This window comes from Parasteatoda tepidariorum, chromosome 12 (assembly GCF_982258835.1).
Source record: "Parasteatoda tepidariorum strain Cologne lab strain chromosome 12, Ptep-v5.0, whole genome shotgun sequence".
Lineage (NCBI taxonomy): Eukaryota > Metazoa > Arthropoda > Arachnida > Araneae > Theridiidae > Parasteatoda > Parasteatoda tepidariorum.
The window spans coordinates 42,661,077-42,687,440 of NC_141766.1; the positions used below are offsets into that span (position 1 = coordinate 42,661,077).

General features: G+C 30.5%; 1 protein-coding gene across 1 annotated transcript in view; it reads left to right on the forward strand.

Moving 5' to 3' along the window:
• LOC107455861 (uncharacterized) overlaps nucleotides 1-17,225 on the forward strand; it is a 259,904-nt gene extending 242,679 nt beyond the window's left edge. The window contains exons 7-8 of the mRNA XM_087155784.1: nucleotides 12,982-13,216; nucleotides 16,235-17,225. Of these exons, the coding sequence (XP_087011910.1) occupies nucleotides 12,982-13,216; nucleotides 16,235-16,341 (342 nt within the window). The 3' untranslated portion in view covers nucleotides 16,342-17,225. The remainder of the gene's footprint in view (nucleotides 1-12,981; nucleotides 13,217-16,234) is intronic.
• The last annotated feature ends 9,139 nt before the right edge of the window (nucleotides 17,226-26,364 follow it).

Consider the following 26,364-nt stretch of genomic DNA (forward strand, 5'->3'; position numbering starts at 1 on the left):
AGAGTTAAGAATATGAGTTTTTATAGTTTCTTATATCAATCTAAATTAAAAATTGCGATGCATGGACCTGATTAAAACTGATTCAATTAAAAATTATTTAATTATTTAACGTTTATAGCTTCCATCTTGCACTATCATTAAAGATTTTTTTCTTAGTAGAAGCTACATTTATGTTTTTACTGATTAACTTATCAGTTTTAATATTTAAAGCAATTGGTCTACACACCGTGAAAAAATAAGAACTTTGTTATAAGTAATATAAGTTCGATTTCTAGGGCAAGTTTGCTTTTAGTGTTGGTGGAATATCCTAATTTATATAATATTTTTGATTCTCTTATTATTTAACCCTTTAATGGGCCCTTTATTTCTACTGAGGGTAAATTAATATTTTTGGAAATAAAATTGATATAGGAATAGTAATTGATATAAGAAAAGACTCATTTAGTTTTTTTTAAAAAATATCTAAATTTTGATGCCATGTTTTTGGTGGTAAGTATATTTACCACGGCCTTCGAAAGGATTGAATACCACCCTACATAATTTTCAGCAACGTATGTACAAGTTGGTAGTTTGAGCACGAGATATTTTTTACACGTTTGATTATTTTCATTGCAAAAATTATACAGTGTGTCTTACACTTAAAGCCACTAACTCAAAAAAAAAAAAAAAAACATTGTGAATCAACCATTTTTATTAAGAAAGACGATATCAAAACATCTATTTATAAAAAAGTAATTTCTACTTCAATCGTACGAGGAAAAAATCTCCAATTGTAAAGAAAGAGAAAAACACCTGTCCCATCGAAGACACTTCTGATTTCTGATTTCAGCCAAAATATATCAGTCACATTTGTATAAGAGTTTAAAAAGGCAACTAAGCTAAATTTTAACCATTGCCTTGAGGACGGGGTAGCATCAATATTATGACAGATGTCAATCATGGTAACTTTCAATTTTGCCACAGACTAAAACTATCTCTTTTTGGTTCATACAACCCTACTGAGGATAGATCTCAATATTTTCATGGGAATTGAAGATAAGGAAAACGTCATGCCATTCAAAACAAGCACTCTTATTCAAAAATAGTGATGCTTTTTTGGCCTAAATTGAGGTATTACACAGCTGGAAAATCTGGCTAGGGACAACAAGCCAGCAATTCTCTCAACAGATTGCAATAAACAGGTGTATATGTATTGAATTGAACCTATACGTTCTTTATAAACGTGTTCATTCAGGCAACAAACTATCTAAACTAAAATTACTATTTGAAAAAAAATATGTTTCCGAAAGAAACTAATTTCAGATTCGAAATCCTCACACCAGAATTAAGTAAGAACAAGTGATTATGTAAATGCAACAAATATTTGCTCCAAAGTGTAATTATTATTGTTTTTTTTTCTCTTTGCTTTTTCTTCTTCCTTCCCTTTTCTTTAGCTCACAGTCCTTGGTGGGCCTTGAGATTTTCTACTTTCTAGCTCCATTACTCCTTCTCTCCAGCTTTCTTTTTCCAGTTCTTGATTTTCATAACCCTAAGATCGTCATCAACAACAATAGTCCAGCCATTTCCTTTTTTACCTACTTCTTTTCTGTTGTAATAAAGGTGTTTAGCTCATACATTTAATTAACACATAATTTTTTTTCCCTTCTATATATGTTGCAATCATTCCATTCTTTTTTTTTTTTTTAATATAACGATATTTTGCTCTCAATTGAATTTCCAATTTTATGAATGAATTTTTTTCTCCTCATTCCATTTACCTCCATTAGTCTATAGGTTCGTAGTTAAAATTTGCTAACATATTTCGATGTTACAACAAGACCCGGACAGGACCAGTTTCTGAGATCAGTATTTGCTTTTATTAATATTTATTTAGTTATACTGAAATGTATTTAACATTTCTCATAAAATCATTTATACCTTTAAAAATTTTATTAAAAACATTTTTACGTTTATATCTAAAATAAATTAAAAAATTAGTCGCTTCCACGAAATTTTTGTATTTTTAAGGACCCAGTCAGAGACCCTACAGGGCATTATATTCCTATAAGAACTTTGCATATTATTATAAAAAAAACGTATAAGAACTCTTTATGAATTTGTTGATACATTCTGGATGACTTAATATAAAAGCACTATCAAAATCTATTGAATCACAAACTATAAAAGCAGAATGCAAGACATCAAAATCAGTTTTATTGTCTGATAATATTTGGATATACTTTTGATAATTGCCTTTCTATTCCTCTTTAATTTATTCGACAAACAAGCTTTGTTGTTTTCGTTCCAACTTTTCTCTGCAGTCATTCATTAAATTTTGATAGCGTTTTTGTTTTTTTCTTGCACAAGCATTAATTAACTCCTCTAAAAAAGCGAAAAAAATTTATTCAAATCTTACGAAGTCTCTAAAAATATTCATTAACCCGTTGGGGACGGGTGATTCAGAAAAGCATTCGTACAAAATCAGAATCAAGTTGCAATTAAATAAAAAACGGTAACTTAAATGTAGTCGTTACTAATTTGACAGACTTACTTTGCTTTTATTTTAATTATTGTTAGTGTAATCATATATATAATCAATGTTAATTCAAAGTACAACTAAATAGTTTTATTTTGAACAAAGTATCGGTGAATTAAATCAATCAAACAATTATAACTCCGCCCACAAATAAACTGCTAAAGAAATACTTTGATTACCAGTTTTATCTTTTCACCCTGATTGATACGGTTTTTTACTGTCACGTATTTGTGACAGTCGGCGCGAAAGGGTTAAGGATCGTTGTTAAAACACACTCTATTTTATTGATTTTGTTTGATTTGTTGTTGAATTTTTTGTTTGATATAATTCAATAAAATGAAGCTTTTAACTTTATTAAATGCTGTACATTAAAGTGCTTTTCAACTTAAATCATCTTTCAGTGATTACATTACAGTCATTTAGCAAGCTTTTATAATTTGATTTTCAATTGAGATATTTATCTTTATTTGAAATTAAAAGAAAAAAAAATCAACGCGTTCAGGAACGCTCCAAAATCTCTGTAAACTCCGCTAAAGTATGTCCAGTGGCTGGGTTATCTGGTCGTTTTGGTCGAAACAATCAAGAACTGGCAAACGCCACCAAACCATTTTATACGAAATATCGAGAAAAATGAATGTTATCCAACGATTTGTAAGATTAAATTTGTTCTCTAAAGTACTCATATGGATATTCTTCTGAAAAAGCAATTTTAGGTTTGGATTGAATTCCGATGAGGAATTCAAGACTTTTAGTTTTCTTTTTTTTTTCAATCTTTTTTCTTTCATTCTACATTTTTTGGTTGAAATATTTTCCGAGATAAGACTGGATAATGCATCTTAAAAAATTGCAACAAAAATGCAGAAAATTTTAATCTTAATGATATTAAATGGACTATCGTGGGGTTTCCTTATGGTTAATGTTTGATCTGGATGTAAAAGCACTCGATTCAGAATGTGCAAACAATTCCCACAAGTACATATAATGGAATAATCCTCTTAAATCTTTTTTTTTCTTTTGCAATGAAAAACTCTTGTGTCAATAGCTTAAAGACATCTTGCAAAAAAATGAAATCGATTAAAAGATGAATTGGTGAGGTAAAGTGTTTTTTTTTTTTTGCAAAGGTATTTTCAGGTTGCTAAATATTTATACTCAAACTTGAATTGGGTTCAATAATATTTAATTAAATAATAGTAATTCAAATTTAAGTTGTTTTATGTATTGAAAGTTTTCTTCATAATATTAATTATCGATTAGAATAGTAAATGTAAAATGCTCGTTTTAATGTAAATGTACAGTGCTCTAAAATAATGGAAGAGACACTTCCAGTTTTTGAAATTTTTAAAAAAATTTCTAATTCTCAAGGGATTATTTTATACTATATACTCAATACTCATATATATTATATATTAGAGTATATATTACAGTATATATTACACTATATACTGTAATACTCAAAGGATTATTCAAGGGATGTTTATTATATGTGATTTTTCTAACTTAGCAATAAGATTTGAATGACCAACAATAAATAATGAAAGAAAACAAGTTTTTTTAAACACCCTATCTCATAAAATCTAGCAATAAACTTGTAACTTATATCGATTACCTGGGTTTTTATTTTCGATTACTGCATAAAATTTCATAAGCCTAGCTTAAATATTTAGAGAGATATGGACATTTTTATAAAAAAAAAACTTTTCAGGGTTCCCACGGTCCTTGAGAATTTTAAAAAGTGGTAATAAAAATAAAAGAAATTTTGACATTTTTATTTCTGTGTAGCCACCACTAAAAATTGTTTTCTAAAAAATATATATATGCACGAAAATTTAAGCACTTTACGATAAAAAAAGTTTATTAAAATAAAAAAGTATATTGTAGCTCCACCCTAAATTTGCTACCACTTTTTAAATTTTTCAAGGACCGCGGGAACCCTGCTTTTTTATTTGCCTTACGTTTTCTTTTTGTTACAATTTTAAAAATATTTAGTAAAATTAAGCAAAATTTAAGAAGCAATTAAAATTAAATACCAAAATTTTGTTTCAAAATTTGAAAATAAGTTCTCAAAACTTCGCCAGATGTGACATACCTGCCAACTTTTACGCATTTGCCGTAAAATTTTATTTTTATATTTAAAGTGGTAGTAACTACATACTTTTTTTTTCTTTTTTAAACTTAATTCTGAAATGATTTTGTCACCACTATTCTTAAATAATTTAAGCATATATATTAATATGTGTCACTATCATGGTTGTCAGCTTAAGCCTTTTCAAAGACAACGTATTTTTTTTGTTTAAAATTGAAATTTTAATTCCATTTTAATACCATTGCGAAAAATCATAATGGAAGGCATTAAGAGTTGGCAGGTATAATATAAGCATGAAAAGTTTTTCGTTTAAACTGCGCATGCACAAAAAAATGCAAATTTTTTTTCATAATTTTGTAGTGAATCATATTTGGCAACTAATGAAAAATAGTCTTATATGAATATTGTAAAAACGTGGAAAGTTTCGATCAATTTTCTAGTTTTTGTACTTTATAAAACAAAACTCAAAATGATGAGTGGTTCTCCACAAATTTTGTATGGCAAACGACACTGCATTATAACAGGACAGAGAGAATAAAATATAATTTGTAAAAAACCTATTTTAATAAAAAAAAAATATCGATGTTTCTCCATATCATAATGAACTCCTTGAGTTTTACAAGTCTACAGCTTAAAATAATATAATATTTCGAACATAATTACTATGAAAGGGCTGTAAGGCCTCAGACGCCAAGTTCCATTGCAACGAACGAGGGATAATCTATGAGAAATAGGTTAATCTGAACTTTAATCAACCCTTCTGAAACCGAGTACAAGGTTCACGTAAACCACAAAAACAACGCAAGCAGATTGTGAACGACAAATTCTGACCTAGTATTAACACGTGGCTTGCTCGTCAGGCTATACAGTAAATAACTACAAACTAAATTTGCAAATATAGACAAATTTTGCCAGTTTATAAAAGGTGCAGCATGACATATCTGGAAAAGTGGTGAATCATATATGCCTACGAATTGTTTAAAAATAGTGGTGGATAAAAATCTACTAAATTGAATTTATTAAACCAAGAATCACAATTGATAAAGTACCACTTTAACCCTTTCGCGCCGACTGTCACAAATACGTGACAGCATAAAACCGTATCAGTCAGGGTAAAAAGATAAAACTGGTAATCAAAGTAATTCTTAAACTGTTTATATGTGGGCGGAGTTATAATTGTTTGATTTTTTTAATTCACCATTACTTTGTTCAAAATAAAACTATTTAGTTATATTTTGAACTAACATTGATTAAATATATGATTAAACTAACAATAATTAAAATAAAAACAAAGTAAGTCTGTCAAATTAGCAACGACTACATTTAAGCAACCGTTTTTCTATTTATTGACATCCTGATTCTGATTTTGTACGAATGCTTTTATGAATCACCCGTCTCCAAGGGGCTAAACACGGTTTGTTGAATATTGTTTAGTAAAGTGCAATTTTTTTTTACTATTTCTGAAGCCAAATAATAGATTTTTTAATGATTTTTCTCATTTTGATTTTTCTCAGTTTTTTTTTAATTACAACTTGATTCTGATTTTGTACGAATGCTTTTCTGAATCACCCCTCCCCAAAGGGTTAAAGTATATATTTGCTGTCCGGAGCAAGTTGGCATCTCTGTAACTTTCAGCAGATTGATGAACCTGCTAACATGAATTCACGAAAAAATTAAATTATCTTAATAAGCGTACGTTTTAGAGGTATTTAAAAGAAATTGTGACTAAAACTTTGTGGTGTTAAAAGTATTGCGGCAAAATCTTTTTTTTTAAATTTAATTTTCATAGTGTAGCTTTTACGCTTCTTTTTTTTATAGAAGTTTCTGCTAGTAGTATCTTTTAAATCTGATTCTTAATTTATTCACGACTCGATGACAAGAAGACCAAAAAAAAAAGAAATGGGCATGTCATACCTGCCAACTCTTCCGGAAGATTTTATTTTCATATTTAAAGTGGTAGCAATTATATACCATTTTTTCTTTTATAAACTTAATCTTTAAATGATCATGATCACCACTATTCTTACAAAAATTAAGCACATATATTAATTAATATGCGTTACTATCATGGTTGTCAACTTAAGTTTTCTCAAATACAACGTATTTGTTTGCTTAAAATTGAAGTTTTAATTCCATTTTAATTCCACTGGGAAAAATGATAATGGAAGAGATTAAAAGTTGGCAGGTATGGCATGTAATACGCTGACAGCCAGCTGTTTTTCGCTGACTATGTGAAAGGTCAGTGTCAGCAAGCGGTGGCAGACTCAGCCTAAATGTAATTTCAGTATCAGCCACCGGTGGTTGATGCGGCCTAAATGTAATTTCAGTGTCATCCACCTGTGGTTGACACTGCCTAAATGTAATTTCAGTGTCAGCCACCGGTGGTTGACGCTGCCTAAATGTAATTTCAGTGTCAGCCACCGGTGGTTGACGCAGCCTAAATGTAATTTCAGTGTCAGCTACCGGTGGTTGACGCGACCTGAATGTAATTTCAGTGTCAGCCACCGGTGGTTGACGCGGCCTGAATGTAATTTCAGTGTCAGCCACCGGTGGTGGACGCGGCCTAAATGGAAAGTCTAGTGTCAGCCAAGAAATGGCTGACGCGGCGCTCAACGTGTTAAGAGGGCGCCACACCAAGGGAGGAACTTTTCGTCACAAATTCTCCTTCACATCCATTACTATTTTAAAAGAAAGCTAAAGTAGCTTCAAGCAAACCAAGAATATGCCACGAAGTTTCAACTGCTGGAGAAAAAAAATTTAAATATCAAAGTGCATATAAATTATAGAAAGAGAACTTCTTCTTTGCGTAATACTAAGTTATCTTCTCATCAATTTCTTTTTAGTATTTGAAACTTCATGTTTTACTCTAGGTTACACTACTTACGGAGAGGAAAGAGAATTTAGGACGAAAAGATTTTTCCAAAGTATGGCGTCCTCTGGTCTAAAACCACAGGAACCGTAATGGGGTGTAAATGAACTACTTTTCTCAGCCAATCAGATCAGTGCAAGACGCAGTCCAACTTTTTCAAAGTTTGGAAATGAAATAATAGAATTCATCAATCTTTGACTTTAATCAAACTTTTAAAAAATTTTAATAATATAAATACTGGTAATAGTTCTGTATTATAATTTCATTCTTTTTTAAGGCTCATTCATTCAGTTTACTTTTTCTTCTTTTTTTTATTTTTTTTTCAAAATTGAGTCGAAATTCAAATTCAGTTACATTTGCATATTAATGGGAATGTTATGTTCATAAAGCAACAAGTAAAAGTTCAAAAACTAAAAATGAAATTGACAAATAAAATAAAAAGGAACAAATTATGAAATGTTGCATGTAAAAAGTGCAAGTACAAAATAAAAAAAGTGTCAATTTTAAAGGAACGCTTACACTGCAAAAAATTTGGCGTACTTTTGTCACTTTTTTGGTGTTGAAGTAAACTACGCATTTTTAGGAACAGAACTGTAAAGATCGTATAAAAAAAAACAACATAAAATTGACAAAAAAACAAATGTTTGAAAAAATTAGGGCAAATTACTAAAACTGTGCTTGTTTTTTAAACGAACTGTTTTTGTTTTTGCAATGAAGTCATAAATATGCGTTGGTGGTAAACAAACAAACAAAGAAAGAATTAATAAATAAATGTAGCTAAAACAGTAAAAAAGTAAATTAAACCTGTTACTACATATACTGTAAAAGAATATAGCATATCTCAACACTAAGAAAGGTAGCAGATATACACCAACAATTTTTACTCTTAAATAAAAGTAAAACTCAAAGTAACATCCATTTTTCATTAAAAATGTGAGAACCAGAAACCAGAGAATGATGAAACATTTTTCATTAAAGAATTTTTATTAAAATTTTTTTATTAAAAATTATAATAATTTATTAAGGAAATGTATAAAAACCACTTGTACTTAAGATTTCTTATTTATTTTTAAAAATGCCCACTAGAATATTTACTCTGACCAAAAATTGCAGGCGAAAATTTTGGCCTCTTTATAATAATATCATGCTTTGCGTATTTCGCTGAAGGAATTAATAAAGCAAATCAAAAAGTTTTTTGCTCATAATTTAAAAGCGTGACAATGTGCAAAACATTATTTTTGTATAAATATCTATTATTTTTCATTATTTAGTTTACCACGCACAACTTACAGTGCGAGCGAAATTACTCCCTTACAGAAATGTAGGATAGTTTTGAGGATTATTTGAGGTTGTTTTAAGGTGTCAAGGTTAATTCGAGGTTAATTCGAAGTTGATTTCAAAAGCAACCTTACAAGATCAATCGCCCAAGGTGTATAGTCAAGGTCTAGGAAGTTGTTTTATTCTCATTTCAGGCTGTTTTGAGTTGTTGCTGGAGATCTGCTTTAACCCTTTCGCACCGACTGTCACAAATACGTGACAGCAAAAAACCGTATCAATCAAGGTGAAAAGATAAAACTGGTAATCAAAGTATTTCTTTAGCAGTTTATTTGTGGGCGGAGTTATAATTGTTTGATTTATTTAATTCACCATTACTTTGTTCAAAATAAAACTATTTAGTTATACTTTGAATTAACATTGATTATATATATTATTAAACTAACAATAATTAAAATAAAAGCAAAGTAAGTCTGTAAAATTAGTAACGACTACATTTAAGTTACCGTTTTTTATTTAATTGCAACTTGATTCTGATCTTGTACGAATGCTTTTCTGAATCACCCGTCCCCAAGGGGTTAAAGCAACAAGCTTAGGGAGTTAATTTTTGAGGTGTATGGATTATTTTTTCTACACTTCCAGAAAATATGTTGAGGTGTGATTAAGGAAGGTATGATTAATTTCACCCGATCTAAACTAAAATTATCTCTAAGTTGTACATGAGGTTGATTTTGTTGGGTGTTAATGAGATGCAAATCATAACCTCATTTTCAACTGCAGGTGTATTTTTTGCATCTGTCAACTTCAAAACAACCTCAAAGACGCTTTATTATTTTGTAAGGGCAATTCAATTTCATTTGCTTCATTTTGACAGCACTTCAAAATTGTCCTGCAAGGTCACTAGGTCTTATTTATTTATTGACATTACTTATATGTAATGGTGGTGAAAATCATTGTAAATCTAACTTGTTAAACGACAAATAAAACGGGAAAGCATTAAATATGCAACAAATCTAAATTTTTATCAAAAATCTTTAGCTATTAATGGAAAAAATTGACAAAACTGTAGTATGCAAGAAAGAAACACTTTAATCACTTTTAATTTAATAATAGGAGTTTCCCATAATATGACTTAATTTTAATAGATCGATGGCTCAGTCATAAATATTCTAATTACTTAGAACAAGCAACATTTTAGTTACGAAATCAGACACAAAGAAGAACTTTTTCTGAATAAACATATCTTTAGATTCATGACCTTCAAAATATTTCGCGAAGCCCAAATATGGTTCAAATAACTTAGGAAAGAGAGCGGAAGAAAGTTTTGGTACATTAATCATAATTGCACATCTTGCGATTTTTTTTCTCCGAAACTTACGAAGCGAATCAAAAAGTTTATGCAAAAAAATATATAAAAAAGTATTATATGTATTTAATTTTCCAATGGTTGAAAATATTTCGAATTAATAGACCAATTTACATCAATTTAATTCACTTACTTTAAAATGAGAAAAACTATAATTTTGGAGGAAATCGCTTGAAAAGTTCTTGAGAAATAAAAATTTAAGAATTCTACTTCTTTCAGATGTAGGAATACGCAAAATTAACATTAATCTGTAAAGTGCCTTTGACGTCGGAAAAAATCTCTTCTACGACGAGTATACTCGTCGTATGTACCGCAGACGAGTATACTCGTCGTATTTCCAGCGACGAGTATACTCGTAGTGTGAAATAAAAAAAATTAACATTAGTTATCAAAACTCGAAATTTCAATAGAAAACAGAAAGATAATTATTTGATGGTATGTTTTCTTATATAATGCCAATAATACTATGCCAATAAGTATTTTAGATTGCGAGACGCATTTGCGGTTCTTTGCCCGAAACCAATTACATACGAAAGCACGTGACTTTAGGACGGCGAACGTTTATTTATGTAAGCAATTGCGTTGAAATTGCATAAACAATTAACAGAGTTAACACTGGCTCTTTACTGTGCGAAGCAGTCTTAGACATTCTTGAATTGGATAAAAGAATCCTTAGTGTTCGATTCAAAAACTTGCACGCTTTTCAATTATATGAGTTCGACCAACGCTTCTTATAACTGAAAGTCTCCACACCGTTTTTTATAGGTATTCCGATCAGACCACTGTGAAGGATATCCACTTTCCGAACGAGTCATTTAATACAAAATTTAGTTAAAATAAGAAAGTGGAAGCAAATATACGACTAAAAATTTGTTTTATTTATGAATATTATTGGTTTGCCTTATTCACTTGTCAGCCACTACAGATTCAATTCTCAAATATATATGATAAATTTCTCTCACTTACTTTTATAAAAGGTTTTGGGTTCATGCGCACAACTAGTTCACTTTTTAAGCAGTCTGCGCGGACTACTTATTAAAGACCGTGTGGAGGCTTTTTGATGTAGGTGGTGATGGTTAGATGCAGTTAGACGGGAAAAAGAAAAACTGGTAGCAAAACTTATAGCATACCTGCCAACTTTTAATCCCTTCCATTATCATTTTTCCCAGTGGTACTAAAATGGAATTGAAACTTCAATTTTAAGCAAACAAATACGTTGTATTTGAGAAAACTTAAGTTCACAACCTTGATAGTAACGCATATTAATATATGTGCTTAATTTTTGTAAGAATAGTGGTGATCAATATCATTTAAAAATTAAGATTATAAAAGAAAAAATAGCATATAATTACTACCACTTTAAATATGAAAATAAAATCTTTTGGAAAATCCGGAAGAGTTGGCAGGTATGTTATAGCTGTTTTTAGGGAAGAGTAAAAGATGCTATTACTATTTTATAATTCAAACAATTTATCTTCGATGATTGTAGTGGAAGAAATAGGTTAGTAGTATTTTTAGAGGATACTGATCAGGGAAAATAGCATTATTTAGCCTAATTAATATGTGTATGTTTAATGAAATGTTTTTGCTTCTACTTTTACCTATTGTGACTTTCATCACGGTTTTTTTCTACAAGGGAGAAAAAAGTAGTACAGAGATGTCATTCTTAAGATGTATTTTGAATTAGGAAGGTACTTCGGTTTTCCCTACTCAGTAAAATATTTTATTCTGTTTCTCTTGACTCTAAAAATATTTGATGCTTTTCTATTTGGGTAAGTTCACTTTGTTATTCGGTGAATATGCAGAGATGCTGACTTCTCCAAATTTGACAAAATACTTTAATAAACGTTAGAGAATTACTGAAATTTGCTGATTTTCGATTGATATTTCCAACATTTTAAAAACCTCAACGTGACTCCACTGTAACAAGGTGACGTATCACATAAGACTTTGAAGTATTTAAAAATAGTGGTGAGTAAAATCCCAATAAATAAGATTTACTAAACTAATATGCAGTTAACCAAAATTATATATTAAAGGACAACCACTCAAAAATATTTATTCTCTGTGTGGAGCAAGTTGACAACTCTGAATATGTCTCGAGAATGTGGTCATGCAATAGAAAAAAAACATGTAAGCGACAAAAATTTCAAAACTTAGATTTTTATGTATGTACTTTTGTAGAAAAAGCTACAATTTGAGATGTTTTTTAAATTCATTTTTTATCAGCTATATGAAATTCTGTTTCAGATTTCATACTATTAGCTAATTAAAGAAAAAAGTTGTCAAGCCACTTTTTTTGAAATCCTTCGGAAGCACTTACGTTTTTTTTTTCGTTTCATTTCCTCTGTAAAACTCAACATCAAGATGTTGAAAGTGCAGCTACCAGTTATCTTTTCAAATTATTTAGTCAAACCTTACTGTTTTAAAAATATAATTATCTCAAAGCCACCGATAACTATTTGTTTTTATCTTTTACCCTTGTACTCACTTTTTTCTTTCTAATAATAACGAAAAAACATTTTCCCACATTTATTTGTGTTGATATCAACTTTCGAATGCATCTGATTGTGAGAATCAACGCCATGTTCAGTCCTTATAGTTTTGGTTCTGGAGAAAAATCGAATTAAAATTTTTAGTTAATCTTATTTACTGAAAGTATTTCAATGAAGTAATAAATACAAATTTCAAAAGAAATAAATTAACACCAAGATAATAAAAGTGAGGAGACAATTCCTAACAGTTATTTTGGAAGAGAATTGCTACGCAATTAATTGTTTTAAACAGTTTTTTTTAAGAAAGAGTAAACTTAATCCTGTTTTGTTTCATTTCTTTTTTTTGGCATGAATTTTAATATTTATTCTTTTTTCAAGGTTCCTAGGATACATTTAGTAGACTACGGCACTGTACGATCTCAAACCTCGTCTTTAGTAGCAACAGTTCTTGGACTTAGATTCCATGTCCAGCAACATCATCTAAGACAAGGTGAATTGAAACTTCAATGTGAATCAACATTGACAAGAGAAATTCTGAGAAGAAGGGAAGAAGTGATATTTGAAGGGCGACATGAGACAGCAGAGCTTCAAGTTGCCCAAGTTGCCAACTCTAGTAAGCATGATTGATTTCTACACCGAAAACAGCTTTGACAGAAATTTTATATATGGGTTTACAATAGCTACTTATGTTCAACTCAGTGTCCTCGTAATTTTGAACACAATCCAGAAGACAAGGAAGCTTCTGGATCAGGTATTGCGAGAAATTTGCCTTCGTGGAGGAATTTTTGATGGAACTAATACGCATTTGCCATACATAGAGAGGAAACAGCGAAAACCTCCCACAGTTAGCGTTATAACAAGGATACTCTAGCCCACGATCCGTCTATCACTGAGGATATCTTACGTATGTACTGCCGTCGGTTCCAGCCGGATGTGGAATTCGTATCGACCAGCTATTGCTGGGATTCGAGCCCGGTTCAATCATTGGACGGTGAACGCTTTATCCCCTCAGCTATCTCGGCTTTGGTATAAATTTTATCATTAGAAGTAAGGCCGTGATGGCTCAGGGGATAGAGCGTTCGCCTTCCAATGAGGTGAACCGAGTTCAAATACCAGAGATGGCTCGTTGATACGAATTATGCTCCCGTCTTGTAATGGCCACAGTGCTGACGTAAAATATTCTCAAGACGGATCATGGGTTAGAGTCCCCTTACCGTCAGGCTAACCATGGGAAGTTTTCGTGATTTTCCTCTCCGTGTAACGCAAATGCGGGTTAGCTCTATCAAAAAGTCCTCCACGAAGTCAAATTTCTCCCAACACTTGATCCAGATGTTCTCTTGTCTTCTGGATTGGGTTCAAAGTTACAAGGATGCGGAGTTGAACATTAGTAGTCTTAAATCCAAAAAATTGTGTCGGCTGTTCAACGACGGTTATATAAAAACGAAAAAAAATTATTAGGAGTAATATACGTTTAACTTATAACATTATTCGGGCAACCACAGACGGTTTCTGTAACTTTGTTCTACGAGTAGCACAAACGTGAGTCAGTTTTGTACAAAGTATCCTCTACTAAAGTATATACTCGTAGTAACTTAATTCAAAAGTTTTTTTTCTTCTTCTAAGGCAGATTCAAAATTTCGAGTCTACAGAGATGAAGTGCATGTATACAGCATGTAAGCGCAAAACATTATATATAGATACTCATATAATTTTTAGGTATCCGACTGATTACGACTCATTTTTTCTTTAAAATTTTTTTTGATTAGAACTTTAATTTATTTTTAGGGAGCAAGGGCTCTTGAAACTATAAATTTAAATTAAAGTTTAAAAACTAAGTAAATATCTTTTTTTTTTTTTTTTTTTGAAAATAGGTGCAAATTTGAGCTTAAAAGCTACCCATTCTTCATGTCACGCTAACAGCTCTACAACAAATTTTAATGTTTACATTTCAAAACATTTTTTTTTCCAAACCAAGAATGTGATTATCTGTGTTTTGAACAAAACTCTTAAAACGAATTCAAAAAGACTATGAAATAATACTAAATATATTGCTTAGTATTGAGTTTAAAAAAAAATATAATAATAATATAAATACTTTCACTGAAAGCTCGCTAAAAGTAGCAAATAAGGGTTCAAATAATTGTTCAAAGGGTAGTCATTTTCCGATAATAGCCTTATATAGAATTATCTGATTCACCTGACATTTTACAACCAGTATCGGCTCTATATAGAATTATGTCCGATTCTCCTGATATTTTATATTCATTATTTAGTAAATATAGGCCCTATATAGATCGTTCTAGGACCAATATTAAAACATCCCAATATTTGGCAATCGATGCATGCTTTTACAGGACCCATATTGAGCTAGTTTTGAACTCAACTGGATCGAAGGTTAAATTGTTGCTTGTCCGAAATGCCACGTTATTCAAAGCAAGAAGGTATTTGTATCTGAATTCGAGGCTTTAACCCTTTAACGCCGACTGTCACAAATACGTGTCAGCATAAAACCGTATCAATCAGGGAAAAAAGATAAAACTGGTTATCAAAGTATTTCTTAGGCAGTTTATTTGGGGGAGGAGTTATAATTGTTTGATTTATTTAATTCACCATTACTTTGTTCAAAATAAAACTATTTAGTTATACTTTGAATTAACATTGATTATTTATATGATTAAACTAACAGTAATTAAAGTGAAAGCAAAATAAGTCTGTCAAAATAGCAACGACTGCATTTAAGTGAACGTTTTTTATTTAATTACAACTTGATTCTGATTTTGTACAAAATGCTTTTCTGAATCACCCAACCCAAAGGGGTTAAATGTAGTCTGACCAAATCAATTAGCATATTTAAGGTCAAACCATTAAGAATGCATCTTAGTATTTGATGATCCGATCACTAGATTAAAAGTCAATAAGATGTTCCTTTTTTAACTTGTGCAACTCTACATTTAACGCTTAGCGACCTATCTATGATTATTTTCTAAAACCCTGTAAACTTTTACTGAATTATTTTCCTATATTCGTGCATAGCATATTTTGTGTTTAGATAAAAATTCAATAGCAGAAAAACAAATTGGGACTAGATTGGATGAATATTCATGAATCTTGGCTCAATAGGGTTTCAAACGGCAGTCATTTTTCCAACCCTATATTGACCCTACATAAAATCATCTGCTTCACCTGATATTTTACAACCAGAAATTCTTATCGGCAATATATAGAATTATGTCAGATTAATCCGATTTTTTATATTCATTATTCAGCCAATATGGTCCTTATATTGGCCATATGGGACCAATATTACAAAATCTAATCATCCCAATATTGATCAATCGATGCATGTTCTTATAGGACCTATATTGAGCTAGATTTGAGCTCAACTGCAGTCAAGGTAAACTAACTTCTTGCTAGGGTGGTGAAGTGGAAGATGTTTGTTTATATTCAACATACACAACACTATCTTCCGTTCACCAAAAACAAAACTAATGAATGTATACATTTAAGTTTGCAGCTTTACAACGGAATACATTTTATTTTTCTTTAAGAAAAACTAACTTTATTTTATGTTAGCAAAGCAAGTAGATAACGTTTAAAATTAATTTATTTACATATTCCTTTGTTTTTCCAGTTTCTGCAGATGGTATCAGATGTACACCATGCTATGTGATAGTTTCAACTTTACTTTTAATAATTCACCATATCAGTAAGAAAACAATGGGACTAAATTTCACATAACGTGTGCTTAAATTAACCCAGTGCCCAAGACTTGTTTTCTACAAATAGTAGAGCAAAACCTTAGGATTACAGTTTGAATATTTGTGCATCCTCCAGCTGTAGCGGCTTCACAGTTTCTTGAAGCCCGTTAGATGACTTGAAAAACATGTTATGAAAGGCAAAAACTCTAAGACTGCGTTCTTCTTACATCAGTAAGAGGAACAGCTTATTTTAAGCCAGACATTGAATGACATAATCTTCCTTGAAACCATTTATTGTATTATAACCCATGAAATTTGTTACAAAGATTCTCCGAATTCGCTTGCTTTACAATAAGTAACATTTTCGTTTCCTTTAAAGTAGCATTTCAATAATAATTTTGAAGACAGTTTTCAGACATCAGAATATACTAAACCAACTTCTGATAATGCAAGGACAACTAAACCGAGTATATTTGCTTACGTCCTTTAGTTACCTCTTAAAGTATTGAAATAGAAGATAATCATTTCCATTTGTTCTCGTAAAAATGTGAAAGAATATTTATTTTGCAAACTCGCGCGTGGTGATTATAAACTGATATTGCCAGATTTTGCTTCAGCGAAGAAAATAAAAAACTCATACACTTTTGAAATGTTGTTAGGAGTTGTATAACCCAACAAAAGGGACCAGAAAATAAATATAGATGTTGTTTTATTTCATGTTCAAGTATGCTGAGAAGCTATCTGCTTCGACAAGTACCGTTGTTTCCTGGTGAATGGTATTAAATATCTATTTCATGTATAATTTCATTTTATACCTGCCGAATCATCATCACCTTTGTATATGTTGAAGTGTGTTTTTGTTATTTGTTTGTTCTAGAATGCAGTTCTGAAAATGTATTGGTTTAATAAACACTATATAATCAAGTTTGGATTGTACTTTTTTAAAAGAAAAAACTGCTGTAACAAACCCTGTCGAAACAACTACGACTTGGATTAAAAGTAAAAACTTTCGTTGTATTCACTTTCAAAGTTAGACTGAAAGTATTATGCTAGAAAAAGTTGATAATTTTAATCTCTTTTAATAAAATTTTGAATTTTATTAGACACCACTTTTTGCATTTTTATTCGCTATTGGCAACCCTGTATTACTCGCAGTTTCCAAAGAAATAAACGCCAAATCCTGTCATATTTTACAAGAAACGTTTTAATCGTAAGCGATGCAATAATTATTTTTAAGTTATTCGTTAAAAGAAAATAATTCCCTTTAGGATCAAAAACTTTTTCCCGTATGGCCTGTCTTTATTCATTTATAGGTTCATAGCAAACATTATATAGATTACAGAGACACCAACTGCTCCGGATTTAACAAAATATTTTAAGAAACAGAAAAGAACTACAACTAAAATTTTCAGATTTTCGGTAAATTTTGTCAACTTTAAAAAAAAAAATTGCAAGTTTTAATTTCCCTATTATCAATTGGGATTGGGCTCCTGGGCCGCCAGGCGTCCCTATCCTATCCGTCATGAATCTGTTTTAAAGATTATTTTAACACTGTGAGGTCAGCTGTCCATATGGTTGCTGGATAAGTAGATCGAGCACTTTCCTCGAGGAAATTAAAATAATTGGAAATAATAAGAAGCAGTTTCAACGTTATAATTGTAACAAAGTGAACAAATTGGCGCATTACATAAGCTTTTGAATTATTTAAAAGTAGTGGTGAGTAAAATATCAATAAATCGAATTTATTTAACCAAGAATTATGTACTAAAAGTCTACCATGGGAAAGTATTTATCAGCTGTCTGGAGTAAGTTGGCATTTCTGTTGGCATTTCTTTTGTAGCATTTAATGCACAATGCAAACTTCATTTTAAATATACAAAGTTTATTTAAAGATATTATTATTATTATTATTATATATATAACACATTAAGGTCAAAAGGAAAGGAACGAGAGATTAACGAAGAAAATTAAGAAGAATGAACAATAAGAGCTATTTGCTGCGAATAAGCTGCAAGCATATAAAACTCGTAAAGTAAGATTAAAAAATACAGAAAACATGGAAAAAATGTAAATATTTTTTTAAAAGAGAAGAAAAAATATTAATTTTTTTTAAAGAAAGTTCGAATATTCAAAAAAAAAATAAATAAAAGGAAGAGATATAATATTGTCTCATAAGTTCAAGATTATATCAAAAAAGAAAAAAAAAAAAAAAAAAAAAAAAGAAACAAAGCAAAATATATCAATACTGTAAGGAGCACCAAAAGCTGAAACGAAAACAGAACTTACTAAGCAAAAAATGTAAAATAAAGCAAAAAATACAAAATAATAATAAAGCAATCAAGCAAAAAATACAAAATAAAAAATCAGGAAAATTCAGAATAAATCCTAAAATGTAGTAAATAAAACCAGCAGCAAATTCAAATATACTACACTTGTCGGCATTTGCTAAAAATGATGTAAAGTATTTTCGTAACAAGTTTTCCGGGTTGCAAAATACGAAAAAAGAAGCGTAAATGGAGGGTTACGAAATCAACTAAAATCATGACGCGTTTTTACCGAAGTGCAAAAGCGTGTTTGATTTGTTAGTCACCTTGATTTGGCCCAAATCTGGATAAACGCCAAGTAATAATATTATACTGGATAATTCAAAGTTTATATTAATAAGCTTGAATTTTAATTGAAAAATTTTCATCTTGAAGGTTTTATAGAATTTATTAACATTTAATGAAAAAAAATTATTCAAAAAAAATTCTTTATTAAATATTAGAAGATTTTTAGTCATTGATTTACCCGAATGGGATTTGTGCATGGTAAAAATATATATTTAGTCAAGAAAAAAAAATTTTTAACTATAATATACAATTAACTCAACGATTTTATATAGAATTTAATTACATTATTCGGATGTCCACTGTTTTTTTTTAAATCAAATTTGGGATGAGTTCGTCTATTTGTTTTTTCGATAAACAAACGTTACTACAAATTATTTTAATTCTATTCACTTGATTGAAACTGGTATTCAAATAAATGTTTTTAGAAACATTAAAATTCCGTGTAATTAGTTTATTTATATTAAATTTAAAATCATTTCTTTCATCATATAAATCAACAATGCAGATATTTTTTTCTTCTTTAATACTTAAATCCAAAAAATTAAAAATAATATTCTCTTCATGATTACGAAGCAAGATTAACCCTTTCGCGCCGACTGTCACAAATACGTGACAGCAAAAAACCGTATCAATCAGGGTGAAAAGATAAAACTGGTAATCAAAGTATTTCGTTAGCAGTTTATTTGTGGGCGGAGTTATAATTGTTTGATTTATTTAATCCACCATTACTTTGTTCAAAACAAAACTATTTAGATGTACTTTGAATTAACATTGATTATATATATGATTACACTAACAATAATTAAAATAAAAGCAAAGTAAGTCTGTCAAATTAGCAACGACTACATTTAAGTTACCGTTTATTATTTAATTGCAACTTGATTCTGATTTTGTACGAATGCTTTTCTGAATCACCCGTCCCCAACGGGTTAATTCCTCGGGGTAAATAACAATTAAAAAATTGTATAATTGTGAAAATTAAAGATAATTAAATCATCAATAAATCTAAAGGCAAATTTAATATTGAGAGTATATATTTTTTTTTACTATAGTGTAAAAATAAGTTAGCTAAGAGTGATGAATAATTAGATCCTTGTGCTATTCCATCAATCTGAACAAAAATATGATTTCTATTGCAAAGATAATTACAGTTAAACCTCTCGAGAACAACCACTCTCTGTTCCTCAGTAAAATGGTCGTTAACGGAGGTGAATCGTTCTTAGGGGTTACCTAACTCCTCCTACAATTGAAAGCCTCCACACAGTTCTTTATAGGTAGTCCGATCAGACTACTATGATGGTAAATCATTACTCATACTCATATGTGATGGTTATCTTAGCATCAACCCCGCTAGGGGCTCTAACTAATTCATCTGAGTGGAAATAAATAATAAATCGCCGAAGCGCAACTGAAAGGTGCAAGTTGGGGTTCAGTGTCTTTTACTGAGAGAAAATTAAAATGAAGTAGTGTGATTGAACACACAAGTTTAACCAGTTGGGGACGGGTGATTCAGAAAAGCATTCGTACAAAATCAGAATCAAGTTGCAATTAAATAAAAAACGGTAACTTAAATGTAGTCGTTACTAATTTGACAGACTTACTTTGCTTTTATTTTAATTATTGTTAGTGTAATCATATATATAATCAATGTTAATTCAAAGTACAACTAAATAGTTTTATTTTGTACAAAGTAATGGTGAATTAAATAAATCAAACAATTATAACTCCGCCCACAAATAAACTGCTAAAGAAATACTTTGATTACCAGTTTTATCTTTTCACCCTGATTGATACGGTTTTTTGCTGTCACGTATTTGTGACAGTCGGCGCGAAAGGGTTAAGAGAGAGAAGAGGTTTTGTGGCACACTGCCTCGCCTCCCTTCGAGGTATTACCCCCGAGCTTCTCAGGTGCACAGTAGCCACATAACCTTAGAGAAAAGGAGAAGTACATAATAAATACACAAAATTATTTACAAGTATTTACAGCTATTTACAAAATTTACGGGACAAAACTCCGTCGGACAGGTAAAAGGCGGTTGCCGGGCTATATTTTATGTTGCCTTTGATGAGCTCAAAATCAAAATTTTTAAAGTAATTGCACGTATGACAAGAGAGTGCATCTCTGAACATGGGTGAAAGCCCTTATATAGCAAGACGGAAAAGAGAAAAACCTGGTACGTAAAACATTTCATTCCAGCATTTTTTTCGAAAAAAATGATATATCTGTAACTATCAAGATTTCTTTTATAATTCTGGCATATATATAAAACTGCTTCTTGTTCAAGATAAAGTAGATATTGTTGAAAATTTAAAAAAAAAGAATAAGTAAACTCCTCCCCAAAACTAGCTTTAACTGAAATGGTTTTACTACCAGCCTTTCCTCTTTTCCGTCTCGCTTTCACCCCTGTCTCTGAAGAAACTTGCACATAGTTCAGCTATGTGCTCATCTATTTTGTTGATTTTTAACTCTCGTCTTAGATCTTTCATTCTCATGGATCTGGGGGCTCCAGTAATATATCTGAGGAATTTATTTTGAGTAATCTCCAGTTTCTTTTTTGAGTAACAGTGGTTGTGCTCCATGCAGGGGCTGCGTAGCTGATGATCGGTCGAATGCATTGGAGGTATAGCGTTCGTTTTGTTTTGAGTGATAGTTTTGAATTATAGTTTAATATTGGTTTCAGAGATCTATAGGCTCCTTGCGCTTTGCTAAGAATATTTTCAATATGGGTATTCCAGTTTAAAGTACTAGTAAGACTGACGCCTAGGTAGGTGGCCTTTCGAACTAGTGGTATTGCATTATTGAAAAGAGTAATATTTGGATAAATGACTTTCTTTTTACTTGATTTCCTAATAATTAGTAGTGAAGATTTAGTGGTGTTGATGGCTACCTCTCATTTTGTGCACCAGTTTTCGATATGAGGTATGATATTACTGAGATTAGTAACTGACTTCTTAGGATTTTTTGATCTGCTCATAAGTGCTGTATCATCTGCGTAGAAGGCTGAGGTGAGGCGATGGTAAATCAGCTAACGAAAGAGCCCTTTAATAGAAAATTTTTAAAAGCAAGAAATCGGTAGCAAATGTGTCTAAAAATTTGCTTAATTTATGAATATGATAGGTTTGCCTTATTTACTTGTCTACCACTACAGATTCAATTCTCAAACATATATGACTATTTTCTCTCAAACAATTTTAACCTACAATTTGGATTCAAGCGCACAACCGGTTCACTTTTTAGATAGTCTGCGCAGACTACTTATAAGAAACCGTGTGGAGGCTTTTTAATCAAGGTGTTGGGTTACTTAAAAAGTTATCGAAGGTTCATGATTTTTCGCTAGTGATTTCAATTTTACTCAGTGTTATTTTCTTGGTGTGGAAATAAAACTTGTGCAAGCGCAATGAGAACCGAATTGATGAATGAAATTTAGCGTCAATAAAAATTTTCCCTACTGATACATTTATGTGTAGAAACAAATTTACCAATTATGAATGATAGAACTATTTTAAATAAATAAACATTGTTTAAGATGGCATTCAATTTTCTATCATAGAAATTAGTTTACATTAAAAAATGAGTGGTTTATATGTTCGAGATGCTTAGTTTTGTTTTCTAAAATGAATTTTTTTTTCTAATTTAACTTCTAATTCTAAAATTGATAGTATCGTCGTTAGTGCACTCTGACTGTAATGTAAGGTTGTCAAACAGAGATCGTAAAAAAGGGATCTCTAAGTACGAGTCACTCTCAAATATTTTGAATACATTTAAATCCACAGATTTTTTTTGTTAATATTTTTTATTTTAATATTTTTTCGCATTTTCTTATTTGACCTTTTCCACATTTGGTGTGGAGGTTCGCCCCGCTGTTGGGAGAGGTTTTTATGATCTCAAGGTTTTCTTCAAGATATAGTCTTTGGAAGAAATTCCCGTGCCTCCCAAGAGTGGTCGTAAATAGAGTAGGTATCTACACACCATCACCTCCTACATTAGAAAGCCTCCACACGGTTTTTTAGAAGTAGTCTGCGCAGACTATTTAAAAAGTGCACCAGTGGTGCGCATAAAACCAAATTCTATTTTAAAAGTAATTAAGAGAAATTCATGATATATATTTGAGAATTGGATTCGTAGTGGTTGACAAGTAAATAAGACAAACCAATTATACTCATAAATTAAACAAATTTATAGACATATATTTGCTGCCACTTTCTTATTTTTAATAGATTTTTTGTTAAATGTCTCTTCCGTAAATTGGTTTACCTTCATAGTGGTTTGACTACTATAAGAAACAGTGTGGAGGCTTTCAGTTACAGGAGGCGTTGCTACGCACAGATGGTCTTTCCTAGATGTTTCACTGTATTAACATTAAGATAAGAGTCAACTATAATCATCGTTGAATATTCTTATTTTGATGTATTTTTTCCGGAGAAGCATTTCAAATTTTTTTATTACATATGATTTAGCACGCAAAATAATCCCTGAAACGAAATTTCATAAATTTTTTAAAATTTGAAGTGTCTACAAAGACATGGTGGCAGTTGACTCAAAAAATGAAATATCGCTAATTGTTGGCATTAGTAGTTACAGACTTCCATAAAGCATCACTTGGAGATCTTGCTGTATTGAAGCAAATTATTGCGTAAACTTATTATTCAGTACAGTGAATTAAATGTAAATTAAAATAAATAAGTAAACAAAAAGTGGAAGATAGCTTTTCTAAGTAAACTTATCAACCTACACAGATAGGTAAATCTGACCTGTGATTAATGAAATTAATAAAAATTGGAAACAAGAATTTTTAAGTGACTAATTCAGTAAATCTATCAATAGGCTCTGTGATGAAAACCTATCTGTGAATCAATAAACTAAATACAAAGTGGTAGTTAGATTTTCTTTTCTCAAATAAAAACTAGATAAAGAAGTATATAATTTTCTCTTTATCATGATATTTGGTCTAGCTGTATCAAATATATAATAACTGCACTTCATATATGTTTATTTCTTTCATAATTTAAATAAATATGGAAAATTTAAATAAAAACTGAACGAAATTTCAATAAGCATGACAGTAAAAAGAATATTTCTTCAGAGGACACGCGGGCCTGCTAACATGCTGGGGCCTTTTTGCAATCAGTATTTCAACCTAAACCTGAGTGTGCTTTGAGTGCCCATAATGGAGATAAAATAAGAATAAAAACACAGTACCATAATTTAAAGATTAAAATAAAAAGGAAAATACAATGAACACATTGTGTAAATGTGTTGTTGTGATTGGCTAGGCTACACAACATCGTAGAGGGCTAAATAGAAAAAGATAAAAAGACACTTTTTTACGGAAAGAAGACTTTAATGCACATAATGAATTATTTACAATTAATTAAAACTTTAGTTTATCATCTTACCTATGCTAAGATCTACATCGTTATTGTTCCAAAATGACAAATTTAAATTTCCTGAATAATTAGAATATGTTATCAGAAATTTCAGTTGAGAAATCAAATATAAAGTTTTAAAACTAATTATAATCAGGGCTGTTTGTCCCTAGGAAAAAAATTGTAGTGACAGAATCGTGGTAGGTAATAGTGGAAATTTATTTGAAGTTGAAATTGTACCGCAATATTGCAGATTTGCAAACAAAGAAAAATATCTTGTATTATAGATAATTTTTAAAAATTAACAAATATAGTCATACTTATAACTTGAAAAATAAATAATATTTACAAAATAAAATACTAAGCAGCATCTCTTTTAAAGATGCGGAAGCAATTTCGGGGATATTTCCGTGTCGCGATCTACCATGCCTACTACAATCCCCAAGGTGCCAAATTGATTTTAAGTGGGAAAAAAATTTGATTGCCTCAGGTTAGCTACGAGTTATACCTTTTTTCGAGTTGGTTCCTTTCTGTGAAGTTTCTCGTAGGCCGCTACCCGGAAGTTACCAAGACTTGAGACAATCAGATCACGATATGAAAATCTCCCCACCGTTCCGTTCACCATCCATTTTAGATTAAAATTTTTGCAACAATTTTAAGGGTCAGACTGAGGGTCCGTGGACCAATAAAAAACCTCCCAGTCCTAACGCCAAGCAATTCAAATTTTCAGTAAATAAATAGTTGTTAACGGACATTTAGAATCATGGGAAAAGATAAATACTTTGGCGTGTTATCGATAGATAATACAACCAAAAATAAAGCTAACCCAGCGTTATTAGTATTAGATTTGATATAATTTGACTGCAATTTAATCATCAAAAAGATGAAATACAATCTTACTCATGATATATTAATATTTTGAGCAGGCAGAAAATCACTAAGGTAAAGGCTATTATACTTTTATATATTTATTGCACTTATTTACATGTAGTGTTACATGTTAAACTCATTTATAATTATTACTATAATTCAAAAAAAAAAAAAATAATAATGGAATAACATAAGCTTCGCTACCACTTTAAACATGACAATAAGATCTTCCAAGAAAACCGGAAGAGTTTGCAGCTATGCACTTGCAATGAATTAACCGGTTAACGCCCAGCATCATATGTATAGGACAGTTCCTTTTTTCAAAGACATTCATTGTGGTGGGAAACTTTTTTCAGCATTTTCATTTATCTGGGTGAATTAAAAGATTCTCAGATACTGCAATGATTTAGTTATTTCTGATCTAGATCTAGAATTATAAGGAGCAAGTACTATCAAATCTATCAAAGACTTTTTGAATGCCCTAACAGTAGAGAAACCAATTAATTTCGATAATATATTGTACCACTTTTTCCATAAAACCACTTTTTGTATAATTTCCATTTGTAAATTCGGGACAAAACGGGTTAAACAGTGAGAGTTACTTTGTTAAGGGAAGGATAAAACAGGGTTGCCTCAGTCTGGAAAGAAATTAAAAAGTGGTGACAAAGAATTTATAACATTATTGTAAGTTTTACAGCCTTTAGTTTCACACGAATTTTAGGAATTCAGTTGGTCAGTTGTAACATAAATATATTTAATTTTCAAATATTCCTGATGATGATAATCAGTTAAAACATTTTGATTCCCTGATATTTTACTACCAGTTTTTGAATTTTTCTGGAAAGTAGCAACCTTGCTAAAACATTTACAATCGTTTTTTTATTAAATCTGATAAAAAATTTAATTATCGATTTAATTTATTTGTAACAGGAATAAGATTGATTTAAGAAATTCAAAATCAAAATTTATCACAATTTAATCAAAATCAAAATTCAAAAAATTAAAGAAATATTAACAGCTGGAAAGTATGTAATGAAAATAATGGTATCATTGTCAGCCATTTCATTTTTAGATTTCTCAGTTCGAAAAATGCAAGGTTCTACTTTTTAAATAATGAACTAATCTCCACTATTTTTTCCTCTTCCTCCCTCACGAAAAAAAAAGCATTCCATTATGCTTGTCGCAACTGTTATAACTGTTAATAGGTCTTGATA